The sequence below is a fragment of the Natrix helvetica genome, assembly GCF_964273705.1.
Source record: "Natrix helvetica genome assembly, chromosome: 3".
Taxonomy (NCBI): Eukaryota; Metazoa; Chordata; class Lepidosauria; order Squamata; family Natricidae; genus Natrix; species Natrix helvetica.
The window spans coordinates 147,746,069-147,767,715 of NC_138549.1; the positions used below are offsets into that span (position 1 = coordinate 147,746,069).

General features: G+C 39.5%; 1 protein-coding gene across 4 annotated transcripts in view; it reads left to right on the forward strand.

The window, feature by feature from the left end:
- The window catches only part of DHX35 (DEAH-box helicase 35), a 38,964-nt gene extending 28,713 nt beyond the window's left edge, over positions 1-10,251 (forward strand). For 2 of the 4 annotated variants that reach the window (XM_081948880.1, XM_081948882.1), the window contains 8 exons: positions 2,527-2,622; positions 2,888-2,982; positions 3,623-3,700; positions 4,445-4,574; positions 6,054-6,135; positions 6,732-6,803; positions 7,266-7,404; positions 8,802-10,251. In XM_081948880.1, coding sequence (XP_081805006.1) covers positions 2,527-2,622; positions 2,888-2,982; positions 3,623-3,700; positions 4,445-4,574; positions 6,054-6,135; positions 6,732-6,803; positions 7,266-7,404; positions 8,802-8,846 — 737 coding nt within the window. In that variant the 3' untranslated portion in view covers positions 8,847-10,251. The remainder of the gene's footprint in view (positions 1-2,526; positions 2,623-2,887; positions 2,983-3,622; positions 3,701-4,444; positions 4,575-6,053; positions 6,136-6,731; positions 6,804-7,265; positions 7,405-8,801) is intronic. The other 2 variants (XM_081948881.1, XM_081948883.1) reach the window with 1 other exon arrangement.
- The last annotated feature ends 11,396 nt before the right edge of the window (positions 10,252-21,647 follow it).

Consider the following 21,647-nt stretch of genomic DNA (forward strand, 5'->3'; position numbering starts at 1 on the left):
TCAATTAACCAAAATAGAACTGTCTTGCTTTTAATGTACCAGGATTATAAAAACGAAAATATTTTTGCCTTTGATGTGAAGCTCTCTGAAAATTTGCTTGTGTCAAATGCACGCCAAAATTTTTGTAAGATCTATAAAGCAGTCCCCCCCCCTCCTAGTCCAAATGTTGAGAATGAATATTTATGGCTTTTAGTTAATGTAATTGGCATTGCAGAGCTTCTTCTGTATATCCTTTGCAATTGAGTGCTACCTATCATTTATAAGAGTAATACATTGTTGGTCAAATAATCTCATTTTTAGATATTTATGTATTGATTGTTAATCAGAAGGTTCTGGTCACTAAAATAAAAGATGGCTAAAAACAGAACCCTTGCCTAGAATTGAATTGAAGTAAAATATGTATCGATAACTAATTCTGAGAATTTAAATTACTTTATTTCAGTATTTTTCAACCTCAGCAACTTTAAGATAAGTGGACTAGCTCCCAGAATTCCCCAATACGCAGGTTGGCAAAATTCTGGGAGTTGAAGTCCACCCATGTTAAAGTTGCTGAAATCGAGACACTGCTTTACATAAACTAGTTCAGTAATAAAATAGATATTGTAAAAGAAGAAATGTAACTTCTCTTGCAGAAATTCAGCCTGTTTTTCTTTAGCAATTCTAACACCCATTAATTTGGCTCAGTTGGCTCAAGGGGCTGCTTTTTCCTTGATTATCAGTGGCCCATTTATGTTTTCGGGTTTCATACGAAAAAATTATTCAGCCTTTTGTATTCTCAGTTTTCTGTTTTTTGTGATGCCATCTGAACTCTGCTGTGAATGGGCTCTCATTCCTGGGCTTCAAAGATAGGTACTTTAATGAAGGCTTAGTTATGCGTACAACATCTTTCCAGTGAATAGTTTATAGTATTTAGAAAGATTGATGAAATCCTTAGTAAGCTGTAAAATTCGTTTGCTGATAATTTAGTGTACTTTACAAGAATCCTCTGGTTGTTATTGCACTTTTCATATGGATTTTGAACTTTTGACGGTAATATTTATATATCCCGTATATGTGCTTCCATCTTTAGATCAGCTCTGAAAAGTCAAAGGCAATATCAAAATTATAATTATAAAAATGCAATACATTTTATACAACTAGGCTGCTGTTAAGAAATGCTTTTAAGATTACAGACTGTAAAAATAATAGGAGATGCTGTATTCTTCTGGGGAAAAAATATATGTAGATTTCAACATTCATCATTGATTACCGTCTTTTTCGGAGTATAAGATGCACCTTTTTTCCTCAAAAAAAGAGAATGAAAATCTGGGTGCGTCTTATACACCGAATACAGCATTTTTTGCCACCCGAAGCCTTGCCCCCTTCACCAAAATGGCCGTGCATAGCCTTATGGAAGCTTTCAAAGAGCTCCTGAGAGCTGGGGAGGGCAGAAATGAGAAAAAATGGGATGTTTTTGCCCCCCCCCCAACCCCCAGCAGCACTCTATAAGCCTCCATAAGGCTATGCGTGCAATTCTTTTTGACAAAGAACTGGCCCGTTTTTGCGAAAAACGGGCCGGTTTTTTTGCTTGTTTTTGGCCCCCTCCCACGGAACACTCTGCAAGCCCCCCCAAGGCTATTCATGCCTCTTAAAAAAAAAAACGGGCCAGTTTTTGTGAAAAATGGGCTGTTTTGGGGAGGTTTGCAGAGTGCAAAAACTTTTTTTTCCTTTCAGAAAGCTGTTTAGTTAGAAGGATTGATGAGAATTACATTGGTCAAGTGCTGTGCTAGCAGAAACAAAGTTTTAGGTGCTACAGGTTGTCAGTGATTTCCTTCTCCAGCACATGGATAAATACACCTGGAAACATCTGCCTACCTATCTTCTCTCCCTCTCCCCCTCCCCCTCCCTCTATCTACCTATCTACCTACCTACCTACTCTCTCTCCCCCACCTATCTACTGTATTTCTCTCTATTTCTCTCTCTCTATCCCTCTACCTACCAACCTGCCTACTTTCTCTCTCTCCCTCCCTACCTATCTACTGTATTTCTCTCTATCTCTCTCTGTTTCTCTCTCTCTCTATCCCTTTATCTACCTACCTATCTACTCTCTCTCTTTCTCTCTCCCTACCTATCTACTGTATTTCTCTCTCTCTCTATTTCTCTCTCTGTATCCCTCTACCTACCTACCTATCTATCCACACACTCTCTCTCCCTACCTTCCTACTGTATTTTTCTCTCTCTATTTCTCTCTCTCTCTATCCCTTTATCTACCTATCTACTTTTTTAAAAAAATTGCCTCTTCAAAACCTGGGTGCACTTTATACTCTGGTGCATCTTATACTCCGAAAAATACGGTACATTTTTGTTATATGAATGCTAGGTTGAAGATATAGCAACTCTTATAATGCAAAGATCCAGGAATATGGTTTTATCTCTGGAAAATAATACAGTCAATAACCTCTTTCTATACTCTTAACATTTTACATTTAAGGCATCCCAAATTACCAGTATTTACATTCTGTATCATTGTTTTTTCTTCTCCTGCAGGACTGGATAAATATTGTCGTCTCACTGAACCTCTGGGAATTAGAATAGCAGAGTTCCCTTTAAATCCTATGTTTGCAAAGATGCTCCTAGAATCAGGTGAAATGTTCTATTATAATTTGGAGTATCAATTCCTCTTACTTTGTAATTAAAATGTTCAATGTGCACTTATCATTAAAAATAAATATTTTGCTGTATGTTAGACGTAGATGCATGATAGACTGGGTTATGAAAGTGAAGCAGGAGTACGGAGAAAGCAGTATGGGAGATATAATTCTGCGACAGCTGTTTTAATTGGAAAGGTGTAACAAAGGAAGCATTGCTCCATGACAATGAATTTTCTTTTCCTTAAATCATTTTCCAGGAAATTTTGGCTGCTCCCAAGAGATTCTGAGCATTGCATCCATGATGCAAATCCAAAATATCTTCACAGTTCCTCCAAACCAAAAAGTACTAGCTGTAAGTGCTGGTTTATACCCACCGACATAACTTTGAAACACTTCTAGACTGCTTGCATTGACTTGTTCACTTGGGTACCTTGTTTTCATTTTATAGTTTGTGCCTCCTTATTAGCTTTTTAATTAAAAACATTATGGTGACTTGTGTATTAATGATGTAGCTTTTGGTATGGTTTTACTTCTGAGTACTTATACCTATTGAAATACCATTTGAAGTGTAATGCTGACAAGACTGTTATGTTCATGGGTTAGTTGAAACTTTGTTCAAGGCACCTGAGGGTAGAACAAGAAGCAATGGGTGGAAACTAATCAAGGAGAGAAGCAACTTAGAACTGAGGAGAAATTTCCTGACAGTTAGAACAATTAATCAGTGGAACAGCTTGCCCCCAGAAGTTGTGAATGCCCCAACACTGGAAGTCTTTAAGAAGATGTTGGATAGCCATCTGTCTGAAACGGTATAGGGTTTCCTGCCTAGGCAGGGGGTTGGACTAGAAGACCTCCAAGGTCCCTTCTAACTCTACTCTTGTATTGTATTGTATTAAGTGCAGATTTAATCTATTTAGATTATACTTTTCTTGAAAACTAGCAGAAACGTATTCCAGCTTCTGTTGTTTGCTATATAAAAGATTTCTCCTTTTCAGATAAGAGAACACAGAAAATTTGCTGTTGAGGAGGGTGACCATCTCACAATGCTTAATGTCTATGAAGCTTTTATAAAAGTAAGCAGCTAAACTAAAGTACAAAATGACATTTGGGTTTTTCTAGCCATGATTCCAACAGATGTCAATATGTATCAAAATGTCATTTGCAATAATTAACTTGATGGGTTTTCTAAAGCTAATAATTTTAGTTGTAATGAAGGCAAGAAGCTCAGCGAAGTTAACTGAAAATCCTAAAGTATTGTGATTTTAGAAATTTAACAGCATGTGGTGTATTTTGTAGACATACTTCTTTAACAATTATCTCTCTTACAGCAAGAGATAAGTACATGAAATATTTAAAATTAAAGCTGAGATTCTTAATCTTATAATTACTTGTGTTGTGTAACTTGGAGCATATTTCCTTATCTTTCAATTATGTGTGCATGTTAGTGTTAATGTGTTTATTGCAGAATTCTGCCATGTGCAATAGCTTTCTCAGTAGAAATTAAGATTTAGGATGCAGATAAATTAAACTGTTAACAGTAAGTTTCAGTTTGTGAAGTTTTAAAAAAAGATATCAAGGATATTTTATTATTTGAACTGGCAACATAGTAGAGCGTATTTTGCAAATTGCACTGCTTTGATTTTGAAAACGTTCAAAAGGTTTTGAGATTAGTTTTGTCTTGTAGTGTAGAGTGAGAAGGTTTGTGTGTATTTTCATTCTCACAACATTAAGGAAACCAGAAAACTGCATATAAAGTGCTAACACTTTGTGATAGAAATTTTGTAGGTGTGATTCATTTTTTTCCTATTTATTTGTAGCACAACAAAAGTTCTCAATGGTGTCAGGAACACTTTCTGAATTATAAAGGTCTTGTTAGAGCCACAATTGTAAGGGAGCAGCTGAAAAAACTTATTGTCAAGTTCAAAGTGCCAAAAAAATCTAGTGAAGGTATGAACTGCATTAATTTACCAATGTGTTTCCTATGTACTTTTCATGTTTAATCTGCTGAATGAATTTTTCTGTTTTGTTTAGTATGTACTGTGTTTCTCCAAAAAGACGACCCACCTTGAAAAGAAGCCCTATCACGTTTTTGAGTGCCTGCAATCAAATTAAGCCCCACCCACAAAATTAGCCGGAATTAAGACCCACCCACCTGCAGGGGGTAGGGCGAGGCACACAGATAAAAAAATAAGCTATGGTGGGGATGGAGGGGTGGAGCTGCCCTATTTACCAGGCCTCACACACCCCGACACCTGCCTCACCACCTTCTGTGGTCGCTTGCCGCCACTCACGCATCGCCCCAGCCTCCATTTTGCCTTTAGTTACCTGCGGGATCGTATTCTGCCCCATACATCCCTACGACCCATCCGCTCGCACAGAGAGGGACTTCTCCAGGTGCCGTCCACCAGACAGTGCCGAGGGGCGGCGCCTAGGAGCAGAGCCTTCTCTGTGGCGGGCCCAGCCCTGTGGAATGACCTCCCTCCGGATATTAGGACCACCACTGACCTCCGCTCCTTCCGTATAAAGCTCAAGACCCACCTATTCCAAATAGCTGGCCTGGCTCAACCATAATCTTCATAACGCTCCTGACGGGTTTTTTAATTCGGTAATTTTATCTAATGGGATTTTAAATTGTGTTTTTTAATTGTCTTCACTTATTAGTCTACCTCCTCCATGCACATGTAAATGTCTTTGTTTCTTATGTATGTATGTTGTCTTTATCTGTATTTTATTTGCTTTGATTGTACGCCGCCCCGAGTCCTTCGGGAGAGGGTTGCGGCTAATCAAATAAAATAATAATTATTATTATTATTTAGATGCCTGCCGGAAGGCATCTGCAGCTGATAACAGAGCTCCTAATCCAGAGCTCTGTTATCGGCTGCAGATGCCTTCCAGCAGGCATCTGAAGGCGAAACAGAGGCGGGGGTGATGCATGCAAGTGGCAGCAAGCGGCCGCAGAAAAAGTGGGTTAGCAGTGGGCTCCTGCTGGGTGGTTCTGTTGGTGCCACCGCCACGAGGTGAGTCAATAATTAGAACCCTCCCAAAAGAAGGTCTAGCTGTTTTTTCAGGTGTCAAAAGAAAATAAGACCCGGACTTTTTTTTTTTTTTGAGAAACATGGTAATAGTCATTTATTTATAGGCATTGTCTCTTATAACACATTTTTGTGTCAGGAAGATGTATTTTTTAGAAGAACTTCCCTTTTCTTTTTTTCCACCACTAATTTGAAATTTATGGCTATTATTTTTCATTTTAACCTGACCCTTTCAGGTTTGTTGAAAAAGATAACCTTACCTCTCCATATATTTTGTGAGGCAGCTCTGGTGCTTGGTTGCTATGATTTGAAAGGCAGAATATCTGGAGGATACCAAGATACCTATCTCTGATACATGCTCACTGTAAAATGACAAAATCCATCTTTCTTATAGGTGATCCAGACCCTGTTCTAAGGTGCATTGTTTCTGGATTTTTTGCTAATGCAGCCAGATTTCATTCTACTGGGTGTTACAGGTAAATTTATTTTTATCCAGCATCTGGTTGACCACAAACAGTTAATATAAAACACAGAGTGCAGTAATTAAAATTAAATTAAAAATATAAGCACAAAGTATTCATTCTAGCAAATTCTTCTAAAAATAATAGAAATATTACTGTTTTCATTTAGCTAACATAGGCGAATCATGATTGAATTGAAGAAGTTTGTTCAAGATTATACTTGATACAATATCATAATATGTACATGAAATATAAAATTATGACTATTTGAGTTCAGACAATTCTTTTTGATAGCCATCAGTTGGAACAATTGGTCTGTAATATGCTTGCTCTGTTTGGGCAAACTGGTCATCCTGATAATGAATTCACTTGAATTAAATCCAATTAGGTCAAGGAGAGAGGTTTTTCTTGAAAAAAATCTGCTTCATTTGAAAAATGAACAGGAGATTTCAAAATATTCAATAGAAGGCTGGGATAGCTGAAATGTTGCTGATTTAGTAACATGCTGATCATGCCAGTATTTGATGACATTGATAGTGGCTTGTACTATAACTAAACATTGACATGTTGCTTTGGTAAATATTGTATTTCTAAAATACTGTTATTTCAAGGACTATTCGTGATGATCATGAACTCTACATACATCCCACCTCAGTGCTGTATGCCGAGAAACCTCCTCGTTGGTAAGCTAAGTTTTATTTTAAATTAATTAATTGTGGTCGTAAGTCAAAGGCTGCCTGTATTTTGTCTGAGCAAGGAAGAATGTGTTTATGTTCTTTGTTTATAAGATTTCCAAACTGCTATTCTCTTTCCTAAATCTGGAGAAACCTATTACAGTAACACAACCATGAGACTTTGAGGCATGAATGAATGAGAGGAAAAAACCTTGAATTTAAACCCTTGAAAATATATAAAATTCCATAAAACCTTTGCACTGAAATGAAAACTCACCTGTTGGTTGTTCATGTGTTCATATTAAGATTCTAATCTGGCCAAAGAATATCTCTGAATCTTACGCCATGCCATGCCATGCCAAGAAGTTGTACTAAGGATAAAATATTTGAAGATAATTAACCTACTACTTAGCTCAGATGTCAAGTCTCATACACTATATAGTTTATTTTTATTTTATCGTTTAACTTTAGGGTAGTGTACAACGAAGTTATCCAGACTTCAAAGTATTACATGCGAGATGTTACAGCTATTAAATCTGCTTGGTTATTGGAACTGGCCCCTCATTTCTATCAGCAAGGAACGGTACGGGCTCGGCATGGACTCCAAACGGTATCACTGCTGTATTAGCAGCTCTTACTATGTTTTCTTGTGTTTTGTATTTCACTTTTGAAGCGTTTATTAAATTGTAATATACTTCAAGGTTTAAATTGGTTGCTAAATGAGACAGTTGTTAGATAAAAAGTGGCTGTTTTTCTAAAAAGTCAACACAAAATGAAAACTCACATTATTCTTGAAATCCCATTAATTACAATTAAGTCTTATTTCAGGATCAGTAGGATCTAGCAAATCTGGAAGAGAGAAGGACCATTGTTAACAAAATGGTGTTTTATGAATAGGTTGACCTCTTAGATTTTTAAATGTAAAGGAGAGATGATGTCAGCGTAGTACAGTGTTTCTCAAACTTGGCGACTTTAAGTCCTGTGGACTTCAACTCCCAGAATTCCCCAGCCAGCTATGCTGGCTGGGGGATTCTGGGAGTTGAAGTCCACAGGACTTAAAGTCGCCAAGTTTGAGAAACACTGGCGTAGTATCAATGAGCAAGGTATATATTTTCTTTAGGAGACAAGTAGAAAGGAGGGGAAAAAACCCAATTGTAGTTAGCCCTGTGAATTATTCTTGACCACCATCTGTCGCATCAAGAGAGCAATGAGTATGTTACACAACTCTACTTGAGACTACTATATTACTCCATCTGATTAACAGTGGAATGCTTCATTATAATATAAATTCTATTGATGAAGGAATTCCAAAAGCCTGCAACTTTGCAAGATGTGTTTTCCTCATTTTATTTATTTTTGTATTACCAGACACCCACATTTTTACAATAGCAATTGTAAAATTGCAATTTCAAAATAGCAATTACAGGTAGTCCCCGACTTACAAAAATTCGTTTGATGATGGTTCAAAGTTACAACGGCACTGAAAAAATTGACTTATGACCATTTTTCAGACTTACGATCGTTTCAACATGTCCATGGTCAAAATTCAGGCGCTTGGCAGCCAACTCATCTTCATGATAATTGTAGTGTTCCAGAGTCATGTGGTCACTTTCTGACAAGCAAAGTCAATGAAGAAGCCAGATGCATTTAGCAATCGTTACCATTTTAACAATTGCAGTGATTCACTTAACAACTGTGGCAAGAAAGGTCATAAAATGAGACAAAAGGTTACTTAACAACCATCTCACTTAGCAACAGAAATTTTGGGCTCAATTGTGGTCATAAGTTGAGGACTACTTATATTTCTATATTGGCAAATGGTTGTACGTTTTAATGCTTTTGGCCGGATGGCGAAATGGAGTTTCAGGAGAGCTGTAAAAGCAACATTCAATTTGATGCTAGAAGGCTGCTAGTTTTGATTAGCTCTTTGATGAAGAGTTGGTTCATTAGAGCATTTATGAGCGTATAAATTTTAAAAGATACTATCTTTTTTTTTTTTCATTACAGCATCTTTCTCTGAAAGCCAAAAGAGCTAAAGTAGATGACCACTGACTCTCTCTGGTTGTTGAAGTTCACCATGTTTGATGCTGAAATTGTCGCCAATTTGAAAATGTACAACTGTCCTTCCAACAATTAGTTGATTAGCAACCTGACCTCATATCAACTATTCATGTTGAAATGCCTGCTTGCCAGGATTCTGTAGGGATGTATGCATGACCAATACATTGTAACACTTAAATAGAGCTTGTATCGTGGACATCTTATCCAGCAGTCTAGTTGTGATGACCACTTCTGTTCATCAGGGCACTATGCTCATTTTAAATAAAGTAGAAAAATTACCAGTGCAAAAAAAGAGAAAGAGAGAGAGAGAGAGACAATTTCGAGGAAATTTGCAGTCCATGGATAACTACATCATACCCTTGAAGCAGAAAGGAGAGGAGGCAAATACAGTGCCCTCAGAGAGATGCTCAGGATCCTTTAGACCACTGTGAGAAACTTGATCATCCTGGAACTACCTGCTACTTGTAGGCAGATTTGGGAACACAAGCAAAGCCTTGACGTACCTTAATGGGTGGAAATGAAAACCTTGAAACTGTGATTGTGCCTAACTGCTGTGATTTTTCCCCCCTGCCTTTTTTCCTGTAAAGCAATAGATTTATAATCTTTTACCAGTTTCTACATTTCTTCTTTCTTGCATTTCCTCTCTTACAATGGTCATGATTTTCAAATTAGCTTATTTTACAGAAAGTGAAGACTTTCACTAAATTAAGGTCCTTGGGAAAGGACTTTCATGCGGACGTATTGTTTGTTGTTTCCTTTCATTTCAAAATTAAGAAATGAGAAACTTGGAGCCAGTATTTGCACATTCTCAAAATTTTTGATATTACAGTTAACAAAAATCAATGGTTCTTGGCATGTGGTTTATATCCAATGCCAGACTGCTAAAATTCAGATAGTGACGATTATAGCAATGAGGATAAAGAACCCAACTTTAAGATAGAGCCAGAGGGACCACGTCCGGGAATATTATCTTTTTCCCCAACAGAGGCTCAGTTGAATATAAGGATTCCTTGGAATGAGACACAGGGTGCTGTAGAACTGCTAGTGTTCTATCTGTGTGGGTTTCTGTTGTATGTCTGTTGTACCGCTCCGAGTCCCTCCAGGGAGAGGGGGCGGTCTAGAAATTTAATAAATTATTATTATTATTATGTTCCTTGTACAGTAAATAAGATGTTTTGGTGAAATGACTGTAGCTTGGGGGAAGAAAAGATATTAGTGAAACAGCAAATTTGAACAAATTCTAGAAATTAAATTCCCTCAATGAAATAGAATACTAGCCCCATTTTACAATTAACCTGAAATCCATTTGACAACATTGTTTGTAGCGAAATATAACAAATGATAAAATTTACTTCCATGAATCTTAAAAAAAACACCTTTTGACACACATTTTTTTTTTTAAAATAAAACCTTCTGAACTTTGCAGTTGTGCTAGGATTGTTTTCCTCAGAGAGGAAGGATGGTTTGTATAGAGTACGCTGCTTAAGGTGTGCGTTGACTGTTTTACTTTTGTAACTTCCTTCTTTGCCTCAGCATGTTGATATTTATTTTGAAATATCATTTATTTTAGATATACGTATGTATTTTGAAAATATGGATTTGTCTTTCTAGAACGTAAGTTGGTTGTATGACTTGCTCTCTTCTTTTTTATTCTTCTTTTAAAATACATGTAAATTATGGCGTTGTTTTTACACAGAATATGGATGTACATCCTGAGTCACTTTTTCAAACTCTTCTTTCCATTCTGCTTTTCACAAGTCTGCAGAGAAGCTTGACCCATCAATGTATGATCTGTACAATGTCTTTCTGCTGTATGTGCAACGTAACAAAGTTTAATTCCAGTCTATGGATCTATGGTTTCTCTCCCCTTTCCCTGTTTGTGAGTTCCATAGGCGTATCTTTTATTTTTTGTGTACTATGTAAAGTCTGGAATAGTGCTGATGCTCCCAATGAGTCTCTAAAAAGCTCTTCCTTTAAAGAGTTTGCAAAGTCCTGGGATACATAAAGTGTGTAAATTTCCATGTGTTCTTGCAACAGTTTAGAAAAACAAAATAAAGCTGTCTTCCATAACTGGAAATGTTGTGTCTATTTATAGAAGGTAATGCAGTATCGTTTTGTATTTTCTATCTATGTGGGTTTCTTGGTAAAAATCCAGGAGTGGCATACTATTGCCTTCTCTCATGCAGAATAAATGGGATATCTTTGCTATTGGGAGCTGAAATGGTGCAGTGGTTAGAGTGCAGTACTGCAGGCTACTTCAGCTGACTGCTAGCTGCAGTTCAGCAGTTCAAATCTCACTGGCTCATGGTTGATTTGGCCTTCCATCCTTCTGAGGTGGGTAAAATGAGGACCCAGATTGTTGGGGGCAATAAGCTGACTCTGTAAACCGCTTAGAGAGGGCTGTAAAAGCACTATGAAGCGGTATATAAGTGCTATTGCTATTGTCACTAAAGTGATTGTCTTTATCATCTTCCTATATCGCTTCATACAGGTGCCTCTATGCTTTAGCTAGGTACCTGGGATAACCTTTAGGGCTTGGGTGATCCTACTGGAAATATATACACTGCCAAGATTCCCAAGATTCCTTATTTATCTGTCCCAGAAGTTCCCCGCCATGATGAAGCAGCATAGCAAGACTTTTGAGGCAGGTTCGGTGGACTTAAGTGTCACTATCAGAAGACCTGAAATATGAGATGAGGGTCAGATCATCATAGAGAAAGTCTATGAATTGATAATGACTTGATGACTTAATGACTTAATCATTTATAAGTATTAAATCTATATTTTGATGTTAGTTTATGGAGAGCTAGTTGAATCTATACATATAAAAATGGCTCTGTGTGTGTGTGTGTTTGTCTGTCTCTATGCGTGTGTGTATCAGCATAACTCTGGAACACCTCAAGCAATTTCAAGCAAACTTGATACACAGATGACTTACTCTCTGGCGAAAAATACTGGGGGGGGGGGTGTAAGACACCCCTAAAACCCCTCGGTGTGTGTGTGTGTCCTGCATGCAGATGGCACACAGAGTCCCGCTCAGCTCCACCACACATGCGCACTTGCCTCCCGCCAACAGGTGATTTTCGGGTCTCTGCCACACATGGGCGGGGGAAGAATGGGGGATGCAGCACAAGCCCCCCACGGCCTGTTTTTGCTCCCAGGAGGCTGCAGGGAGGCCTGCTAGGCCCAAAATGGGGCGCAGAGGTGCGTGTATGTTTGGAGGGGGGGGGCGATGTGTGTCTGTGTGTGTGTGTGTGTGTTGTGTGTCACACGACACTATAGATATCATTCATTCCTTTTCCTGTCTAATAGAGGATTAGGAAAAATAAATACCCAGGCAACGCTGAGTTATCAGCTAGTGTAAATATAAATAATGAATTTGATGTTGGTTACCATGATATTACATGAATGTTGATGTAAACGTATATAGCCTGCTCCTTAAATCCAATTCTCTTCATCAAGAAAAATGAGATTGTGTGTATTTGTGATCCAGAGAATTGCCATTGTTGCTTTAAGGAGTTGCAGATAAATTCGACATTTCTACCCCCACCCTCCAGTGCTCTGAATTATATGAAGGGCTGCACAGACATGTACGCCTTCTCTCTCTGCCTTTTTTCTGTCGTCGTCCAGTGTTTGTTACCCACACAGATACACTGAAGACTCTATTGGCCTTTTCTTAATGTTTCTAATAAAAATGAAACAAACCAATTTTTCTTAGGGGAAAAAGACCAACAAAGTGACAAAATAGGGAAAGTGCACAGGGCAAGGCTTCTGAAATTCTTTCCAATCTATTTACCAGGAACGAGCATGGGAGGCATCTATTTTTCCTGCACAACTAGATAACATAACATTTCCTGCCTGCAAATGTATTTCTCCTCCTACCTTCAGTAGACATTGCTTTGCATTGGGAGTACCTGCATATGTCTATCTCTGCAGGTGTGCATTAGAAAGCACAGGGCTGGTTGCAGATGCTCCACTTTAGTCATAGGATGATGAGAGGCTTAAAATGGAGCAGCTGGAAGCATTTTGAGCTGCTTATCCAAATTGCCACTCCCATAGAGCTGCACTTGGGAAATTCTTCCTGGTGTGTTATTCTCTGTAGCCCTCAGCCTGATCCAGACTAATTTTTTTTTACCTCAATCTTTCTTCCGGCTTCCAAATCTCAGTCTTTCTTTTGCTACACCAAAGCAGGTGTCATTTCATTCTGGTTTGAGAAAGTTATCCTGATGTACTTCACATAATTTCTACTCACCTTCTGTTGCTTTGGAAAGAATAAAAACTGCAACTTGGTAACCAAAGACAGAACCAGGTAAAGGGCATTAAAAAATCTGTAAATTTATTCGGCGTTAAATTTGATTTAGATAAGAGGATGTTCTAAGCTGGCAGGAATAGCCAACACTCCAGAAGATAGGCTTAAGATACAGAAGAATCTTGACAAACTTGAACATTGGGCACTATCTAACAAAATGAAATTCAATGGTGAAAAGAGTAAGGTTCTACAATTTAGGCAAGAAAAACAAAATGCACAGGTACAGTATAGGTGGTACCTTGCTCAACAGTAGTAACTGTGAGAGGGATCTTGGAGTCCTAGTGGACAACCATTTAAATATGAGCCAGCAGTGTGCAGCAGCTGCCAAAAAAGCCAACACAGTTCTAGGCTGCATAAACAGAGGGATAGAATCAAGATCACGTGAAGTGTTAATACCACTTTATAATGCCTTGGTAAGGCCACACTTGGAATACTGCATTCAATTCTGGTCACCACGATGTAGAAAAGATGTGGAGACTCTAGAAAGAGTGCAGAGAAGAGCAACAAAGATGATTAGGGGACTGGAGGCTAAAACATGAAGAACGGTTGCAGGAACTGGGTATGTCTAGTTTCATAGAAAGAAGGACTAGGGGAGACATGATAGCAGTGTTCCAATATCTCAGGGGTTGCCACAAAGAAGAGGGAGTCAAACTATTCTCCAAGGCACCTGAGGGTAGAACAAGAAGCAAAGGGGGGAAACTAATCAAGGAGAGAAGCAACTTAGAACTGAGGAGAAATTTCCTGATTAATTGTTAGAACAATTAATCAATGGAACAGCTTGCCTCCAGAAGTTGTGAATGCCCCAACACTGGAAGTCTTTAAGAAGATGTTGGGTAGCCTTTTGTCTGAAATGGTATAGGGTTTCCTGCCTAGGCAGGGGGTTGGACTAGAAGACCTCCAAGGTCCCTTCCAACTTTGCTATTGTATTGTATTGTATTGTAACTTATGTCCATCAAAAGTAAATTGTGTCAGGGTTCTAAGTAACGCCCCCACCAAGCAAGACTCCAAGGAAGGCATTTCCTCAAGGTTCCATTTTATTAGAGAGGTCATATGGGCACCTCTGGGAAAAGCCGAATCTGAAGCCTGCTGGGTTTTCCCCACCCAGAGGAAAATCAAAGTCCCTTCCCTTGCACCTACATGTTCATCACATGGTCCAATCAGGTCACCATCCTAACTGGAGTTGTTTCCTAACTGGAGTTGTTTCCTAGTTACGCCTCTCCAGGTGCAGGCTGAACGTCCTTGACTCCCAGTGAAGGAATGTTGTTGTTATGGCTATACGTCTCACTCCGTCGCCATCCTATACCCCCTTCCAGTTCCCACAGCATGCCCATCCACCAAGGGTGGCAGCCCTGAAGATCCAAAGAAAAAGATGGCCTCCAGGGCTGACAAATTGTTTTGCTTATTTTGCACAATTCTAGTGATGTCAAAACCAAATATCCGCAGTGGGATTAATTTTTTAAAAGAAGAATTATCAATTATCTTTAGAAAACTTAGATATTAGGAAAGTTGAGTACTGTGATCTGTTGTCAAGAGGGTACCACAAGCTCACCTAAATATATTTTGTTTGTCCTGACAAAGTTCTGATAATTCTTGGGAACACCAAGGAATCATGTCTAAAAATAATCTTAAATATTCTGAAATGTTACTTTTTCACATCCCCTTCACCAATAGATCTAGATATTCTGTTGTGGGGTAAAGACTAGTTGACCCTTCTGAAGCAAATTTAACAACCTTTTAAAGATAATTTAGATTTATATCCCATCTTTCATTCAGGGGCTTAAGCTAATGTACATAGCATTCCCATTCTTCTCCAAATCCATTCCAGCTCTATGAATGGAGAAAACATCGTGAAACATCATGTGACGGCAACGTGACTCAACAAGTTTGACATCCGTAGTGTAGAGGCTTTTCCTCAGGCCAGTCTAGGATATTTTGGGAAATGGGAAAGAGAACCTGGACTACCTATAGCTTCCCACTTTAAGGAAAGGTACAGCTATGAATTATAAAGGTAAAGGTTCCCCTCGCACATATTAGCTAGTCGTTCCCGACTCTAGGGGGTGGTGCTCATCTCCGTTTCAAAGCCGAAGAGTTAGCGCTGTCCGTAGATGTCTCCGTGTTCATGTGGCTGGCATGACTAAACGGCGAAGACTCACGGAACACGGTTACCTTCCCACCAAAGGTGGTCCCTATTTTTCTACTTACATGCTTTCGAACTGCTATGTTGGCAGAAGCTGGGACAAGTAATGGGAGCTCACTCTGTTACGTGACACTCGGGATTCAAACCATCAAACTGCTGATCTTTCTAATCGACAAGCTCAGCATCTTAGCCATTGAGCCACCTTTATGAATTATAGGTATCTGAAATTTTTAAGTCAGATTAGAAATGAAAGATTTTAAAAAAAATCACACAAAATATATAAAGTGGCTGTAGATAATATCAGTGTTACCTGCAGTAGTGGTGCACTACTGGTGTAGCATATCTGCAGTGCTAATAATCCGGAACTGTTGTGAAATATGTCACTGATTACCTATTTTCTTCGACAGCTTGAAGAGCTCTATTCTTCACTGATCCCACAAATTGACCTGCTTCAAAACTGATGAAGAACTGGAGCTAGAGGGATAGAGCAAAGAGACTTTTTAAAAGTAGAAATACTGTCTGTTTCTAGGGAGTTACACTTATTGTTAATTGGAAAAATATGATTACCAATTAAAAAATATGGATGTAATATGCTAACAGTATGGACCCCAAATTTTAAATGAGCATTTTTAGTATTTTAGCTTTAAAAGTTAGGATTTCAAAATATTGATTGACTATTCAGAAAAACAACTTTTGTTGAGATACCAACTTTTCTCAGAGTTTCAGCTAACCAGGATAATTTATTCCATGCCCTACAGGTAGAGGAGCAGAGAGAATAGAATAGGTACCTGATTTGCTCAAACCTTCCCTACAACATTTTGTTGCAGGCCCCATTTCTAATAAGCAGTGCATATGTAGACATTTAATGAAGGCATATTTTAACCATTGTCCTCAAGAAAACCAAGGTTGAATTGCGTTTGTATACACGTGGTACAATTATATCCATGTGCGCAATCATCAGATGCAATCTAACTGCAATTCTGGCACAATGTCTTTGTAGACATTTTTTAAGTTGAGAAGTAGCCAGTAATTATATATTTATATGTAAAGCAATGGAAAAATATTTTGTTCAGATTAGCCTATTCAGAAGAGATTCTGTCTCCCTTGATTTCCGCTCAATGCAATGTTGTGCACATTGTAGACTACATGCTTACATTTAAATGTATTATCCATGGATCCTTGCTCATTCATGAATAAGGTTAGAGGGTCAGAAATCAATGGCCCAGGCAGATGTAGCATTGCTGTTCATGGCTACAATTGGCAGAGCTCTTTTTATGCACACCATTCTGATGATGCCATCTTGATTTATTATTGTGAATTCTGAATTTCCATATATAGTCTGCTTGATTTGTATAGTTCTTTCCCCCCCCTCTGTGTGGATTCTAGCTATTTAATATTTTACCTATTAACCCAAGCCTTCAAATTTTGAGCTTCATCCTACATCAGCACTAGTTACCCTGGAGGTCCTTGGAATGCTCCCCCTCCTGCTATTTTTTATTTTTACAGTTACATCTTTTAGGTAATTGTTAATGTTTTCCTTTCCGCCCAGATCTCTTAGAAAAACTACATTTGGGATGTAGTTTTGTTTGTTTTATTTCACTTTTAAAATTCAAATTAAATTTATATTGTATTTTAATGTACGGCTTATTCATTAAGCATTGTTAAAATTACGGACTGTAAACTGCTTGTCCTGGCATGGCAAGGCAAAGGGAAATGGTTTGTGAATATACTAAATCAGGGGTGTCCAAACTTGGCAACTTTAAGACTTGTGGACTTCAACTCCCAGCTGGCTGGGGAATTCTGGGAGTTGAAGTCCACAAGTCTTAAAGTTGCCAAGTTTGGACACCCCTGTACTAAATAAATAATAAAAGGACATGAAGGTTGATGGGGCTTAGTGTTTTCAAGATTAGGAACTGAATCAATGTATAGCCCAGTCTTTTACAACCTCATTGATCAGTAGATCAAAGTGACTTGCTGCTAACCTCCTTTGTTTCAATTATTTTGATGCCAATGTCAAATTAGGAATTCTCTTCTCTATTGATATGATCCAAAGATGCTATTTACAGTACGTTTTGAAACACAGCAAGCTAATAATTTGGCTGTGAATTTAAAATATGGCACAGGGCCAGGTGAGCTGAAGGCCTGCCTCTCCCTAAGGACATCTACCTGTCCTATTGGATCAGATGGGGTGAGTAAGCTCCTAGTAAATATTCCCTTAAATATTGCCCTCTTGTGGGATTTATGAAGTGTAGCAGCAGTATCCTTTCAGTTGCAGCCTTTGCCTTATGGAGCACCCTTCCTCTTGAAGTTTGGTAGGCCTCTACCCTCCTAGTCAAATATGACTTAAGACTTATCTTTTCCCCCAAGGACTGCGACAGGGTGAGGTGGGTGAGAAGATTTAAGAAGTGAAAGTTTAAGTATTAGATGGTTCCGCCCCAAGCGCCTGATGGAACCGGATAGGTTCCAGACGGAACTTGGGCCACCTACTGTGGACCTGACCCGCCCCCGAGTGGAGGACCTGGTAGACGCATGGAATAGTGCGACTACCGGGGCCCTAGACCGGGTGGCGCCTTTGCGGCCTCTCTTGCGGCGACGAACCACCCTGGCACCTTGGTTTACCGAGGAGCTAAGGGTGATGAAACGCCACAAGAGACGCCTAGAGAGTCGTTGGAGATCCTCCCGTTCCGAATTTGACCGAGCACAGGTACGAGCATATTTGAAGACGTACCTTGTGGCATTAAGAGCGGCCAAACGTCAACATTGTGCCGCTCTTATTGCGTCTGCAGATAACCGCCCTGCTGCCCTATTTCGGGTGACCCGTTCCCTCTTGTTTGAGAGACCACGGGAAGCCCCACTACAGGGCAGAGCAGAGGAGTTTGGGAATTATCTACAGGACAAAGTCGCTCAAATCCGGATGGGATGGACCCCTTTCAGTGATTCAGTAGAGACGCCCGTTGCGAGTCTTGAGGGACCGCTTTGGGAGGAGTTCGACTCGGTTGCCATCGAGGATTTGGACAGGTTGCGTGGACGTCTGCGACCTACCACATGTTTATTGGACCCGTGTCCCTCCTGGCTTGTACTGGCATCCTGGGAGGTTACGCGCGACTGGCTCCTGGGCCTGGTGAACGCCTCGTTGGGTGAGGGTTCTCTACCGGCCGCCTTGAAAGAGGCGGTGGTGAGGCCCCTGCTCAAGAAGCCTTCCCTGGACCCAACGGACCTAGTCAATTATCGTCCAGTCTCCAACCTTCCTTTTTTAGCGAAGGTTGTAGAGAGTGTGGTAGCACAGCAGTTCCCACGTCACCTGGAGGAAAATGATTATCTAGACCCGCGCCAGTCCGGCTTCCGACCCGGGCACAGCACAGAGACGGCCTTGGTCGCATTGGTTGATGATCTCTGGAGGGCCAGAGATAGGGGTTGTTCCTCTATCCTGGTCCTATTAGATCTCTCGGCGGCGTTCGATACCATCGACCATGGTATCCTGTTGCACCGGCTAGAGGGGCTGGGAGTCAGGGGCACCGTCTTACGGTGGTTTGGCTCCTACCTCTCTGATCGGACGCAACGTGTGTTGACAGGGGAGCAGAGTTCGACCCGGAGGCCACTCACATGTGGAGTGCCACAGGGATCGGTACTCTCGCCTCTCCTGTTCAACACATATATGAAACCGCTGGGCGAGATCATCCGTGGTTTTGGGGTGGGATATCATCTGTATGCTGATGATACTCAGCTATACATTTCCACCCCGAACCACCCCAATGAGGCCGTCGAAATGATGTCCCGGTGTCTGGAGGCCGTACGGGTCTGGATGGATGGCAACCGACTAAAACTCAACCCTTCCAAGACGGAGTGGCTGTGGCTTCCGGCCTCCCGGTTCAACCAGGTGTTTCCATCTCTGGCCATCGGGGGCGTCCAACTAGCCCCCATGGAACAGGTGCGCAATTTGGGCGTCCTCCTGGATGCCCGGCTGTCCATGGATAACCATGTAACAGCCGTGGCAAGGGGGGCGTTCCATCAGGTCCGCCTGATGCGCCAATTGCGCCCCTTATTGGACCGGGATGCCCTACGCACAGTCACCCATGCGCTAGTGACGTCTCGCCTGGATTACTGCAATGCTCTCTACATGGGGCTTCCCTTGAGATGCACTCGGAGACTACAGTTGGTCCAGAACGCGGCCGCGCGGGTGATTATGGGGAGGACTAGGTACTCCCCTGTAACACCTCTCCTGCGCGAGCTGCACTGGCTTCCTGTGGTCTACCGAGTGCGTTTCAAGGTTTTGATTATGATCTTTAAAGCGCTTCATGGCACAGGGCCTAGTTATATGCAGGATCGCATCCTGCCCCACACATCCCTACGACCAATTCGCTCACACAGAGAGGGACTTCTCCGGGTGCCGTCCGCCAAACAGTGCCGGGGGGCGACACCCAGGAGCAGAGCCTTCTCTGTGGTGGGCCCAGCCCTGTGGAATGACCTCCCCCGTGACATCAGGATTACTTCCGATCTCCGCTCCTTCCGTGTACAGCTGAAGACCCACCTCTTTCAATTATCTGGCCTGGCTCAATCGTAATTATTCTTATTCCTCCTAACTGTTTTTAAATTGTATTTTAAACGTTAAATCTTAATTTTATATCGGGTTTTTACAATTGGGGTATTTTAATGCGGGTCTTTTAACTGTCTATATGATGTAAATTGTTTACCTCCTCCGAGTCCGTGTTTGTGTATCTGTATGTATGTTCTGTATGTACGCCTATGTGTTTTATATATTTTCTGTGTTTTATATGCCCCATTGTACGCCGCCCCGAGTCCTACTTGGAAAGGGAGCGGCTAATAAATTCAAACTTATTATATTATTATTATTAAGTTTGGTGCCAGGTTTTTAATCTTTATGATTTTAATACATATATTTGTTATTGAAGTTGTTTTAATTCTTTTTTTTAAATAAAAGGTTTTTTATTTTTAAATTTCAAAACAAACATAACACATCCTTCTTTACATACTCTAGAAAGCGTATCAGTTGGTTACAAAAAGGCTTACGTGCATCTCTTCTACAGTCAACAAACATACTTCATATTAACTCAAGTATTTTAACTCAGATATTTATACATGTTACCATCATCATACCTCCATTTTCATTTGACTATAATTGTTTAAACGTCCTTCATCATAAAATATACCAAGATTTAATACATAACCACATACTGGCATTTCATTTACTATTTCTAAAATCCTCCAATAACACTGAATCCTTATGTCCTATTCTAGCTAAACATCCATAATATTTAATAACAAAGTTTTCTAAACCTTCTTTCCAAATCACCTTTCACAATTTACATCCAATTTCCTTATGTTGTACCCATACCTATATATACATTGTTATCATTATCCCTCCTTTATTTAATTATATCCTGTATCATAACATTTCCCCCCTCATATTCAAGACTTAACTGTATCTAACTTAGTTCTTTTTTATTAACCTTTATATATAATCCAAAAGAATTTCTAATCTTCCTTTCATGGGTACCATTCGATATTCATATCCCATTATTGCTTATCATAACACTACACATTGTATACATTATTATCATTATCAATTATTTATTTAACTATATCTATTGTCACTAAATTTCACTAAGTTTAACTATTTTTAAATTATACTCTTCTATCTATCAACCTGTATCTTTCCAGTAGCAAAACAGTCTCATATCTTCTGCCATTTGTGGTGTCAGTCCTCTAATCATCTCCTTAATCAAGTTTGTATGGACTCCTCTTAGCAACTCTTTGCTTATAAAATCTCTCATGTAATTTCGATGCCCTTCTTCTGTTTCCTTCATCAGCTTATCTTTGATTGTCGGTAGTGTTATCAATGCTATTGCTAATAAGATTTATCTCTTTAAATCCATAAATTCTTTTGTTTTTTCTTCTTCTGTATCTTGCCATCTGGGGTAGATTTCCCCTCCATTTTATTCCTCTTTCAGTATTCCACTATTTCCATTTTCAGAAACAAACCAATCACCATAAATATCAGCAATTTTAATTTCTTTATATTCATTTTCCTCTTTGATTTTTAGGATTTTAACCACCACTTTTTCCATTTGATGAACATCTTCAACTTCTTCATCATATTTTGCTATTAGAAGCACTAAGTCTTCCAACTTCTTCTCTGTCCTCTCACGTGTATTTGATAATTTCTGTATTTCTGAGAATATCTTTTGCAGACTTAAAACTTCTTTCTGCTGTTGAAATTGTGCCATTATCTCCAGCTAACAAACACTGCTACTCTAGCTTAGAAGATTTTGACAGGATTAAACATAGATTCACAATAACATTTCATTTTTACCTTTCTCTGGTTAAA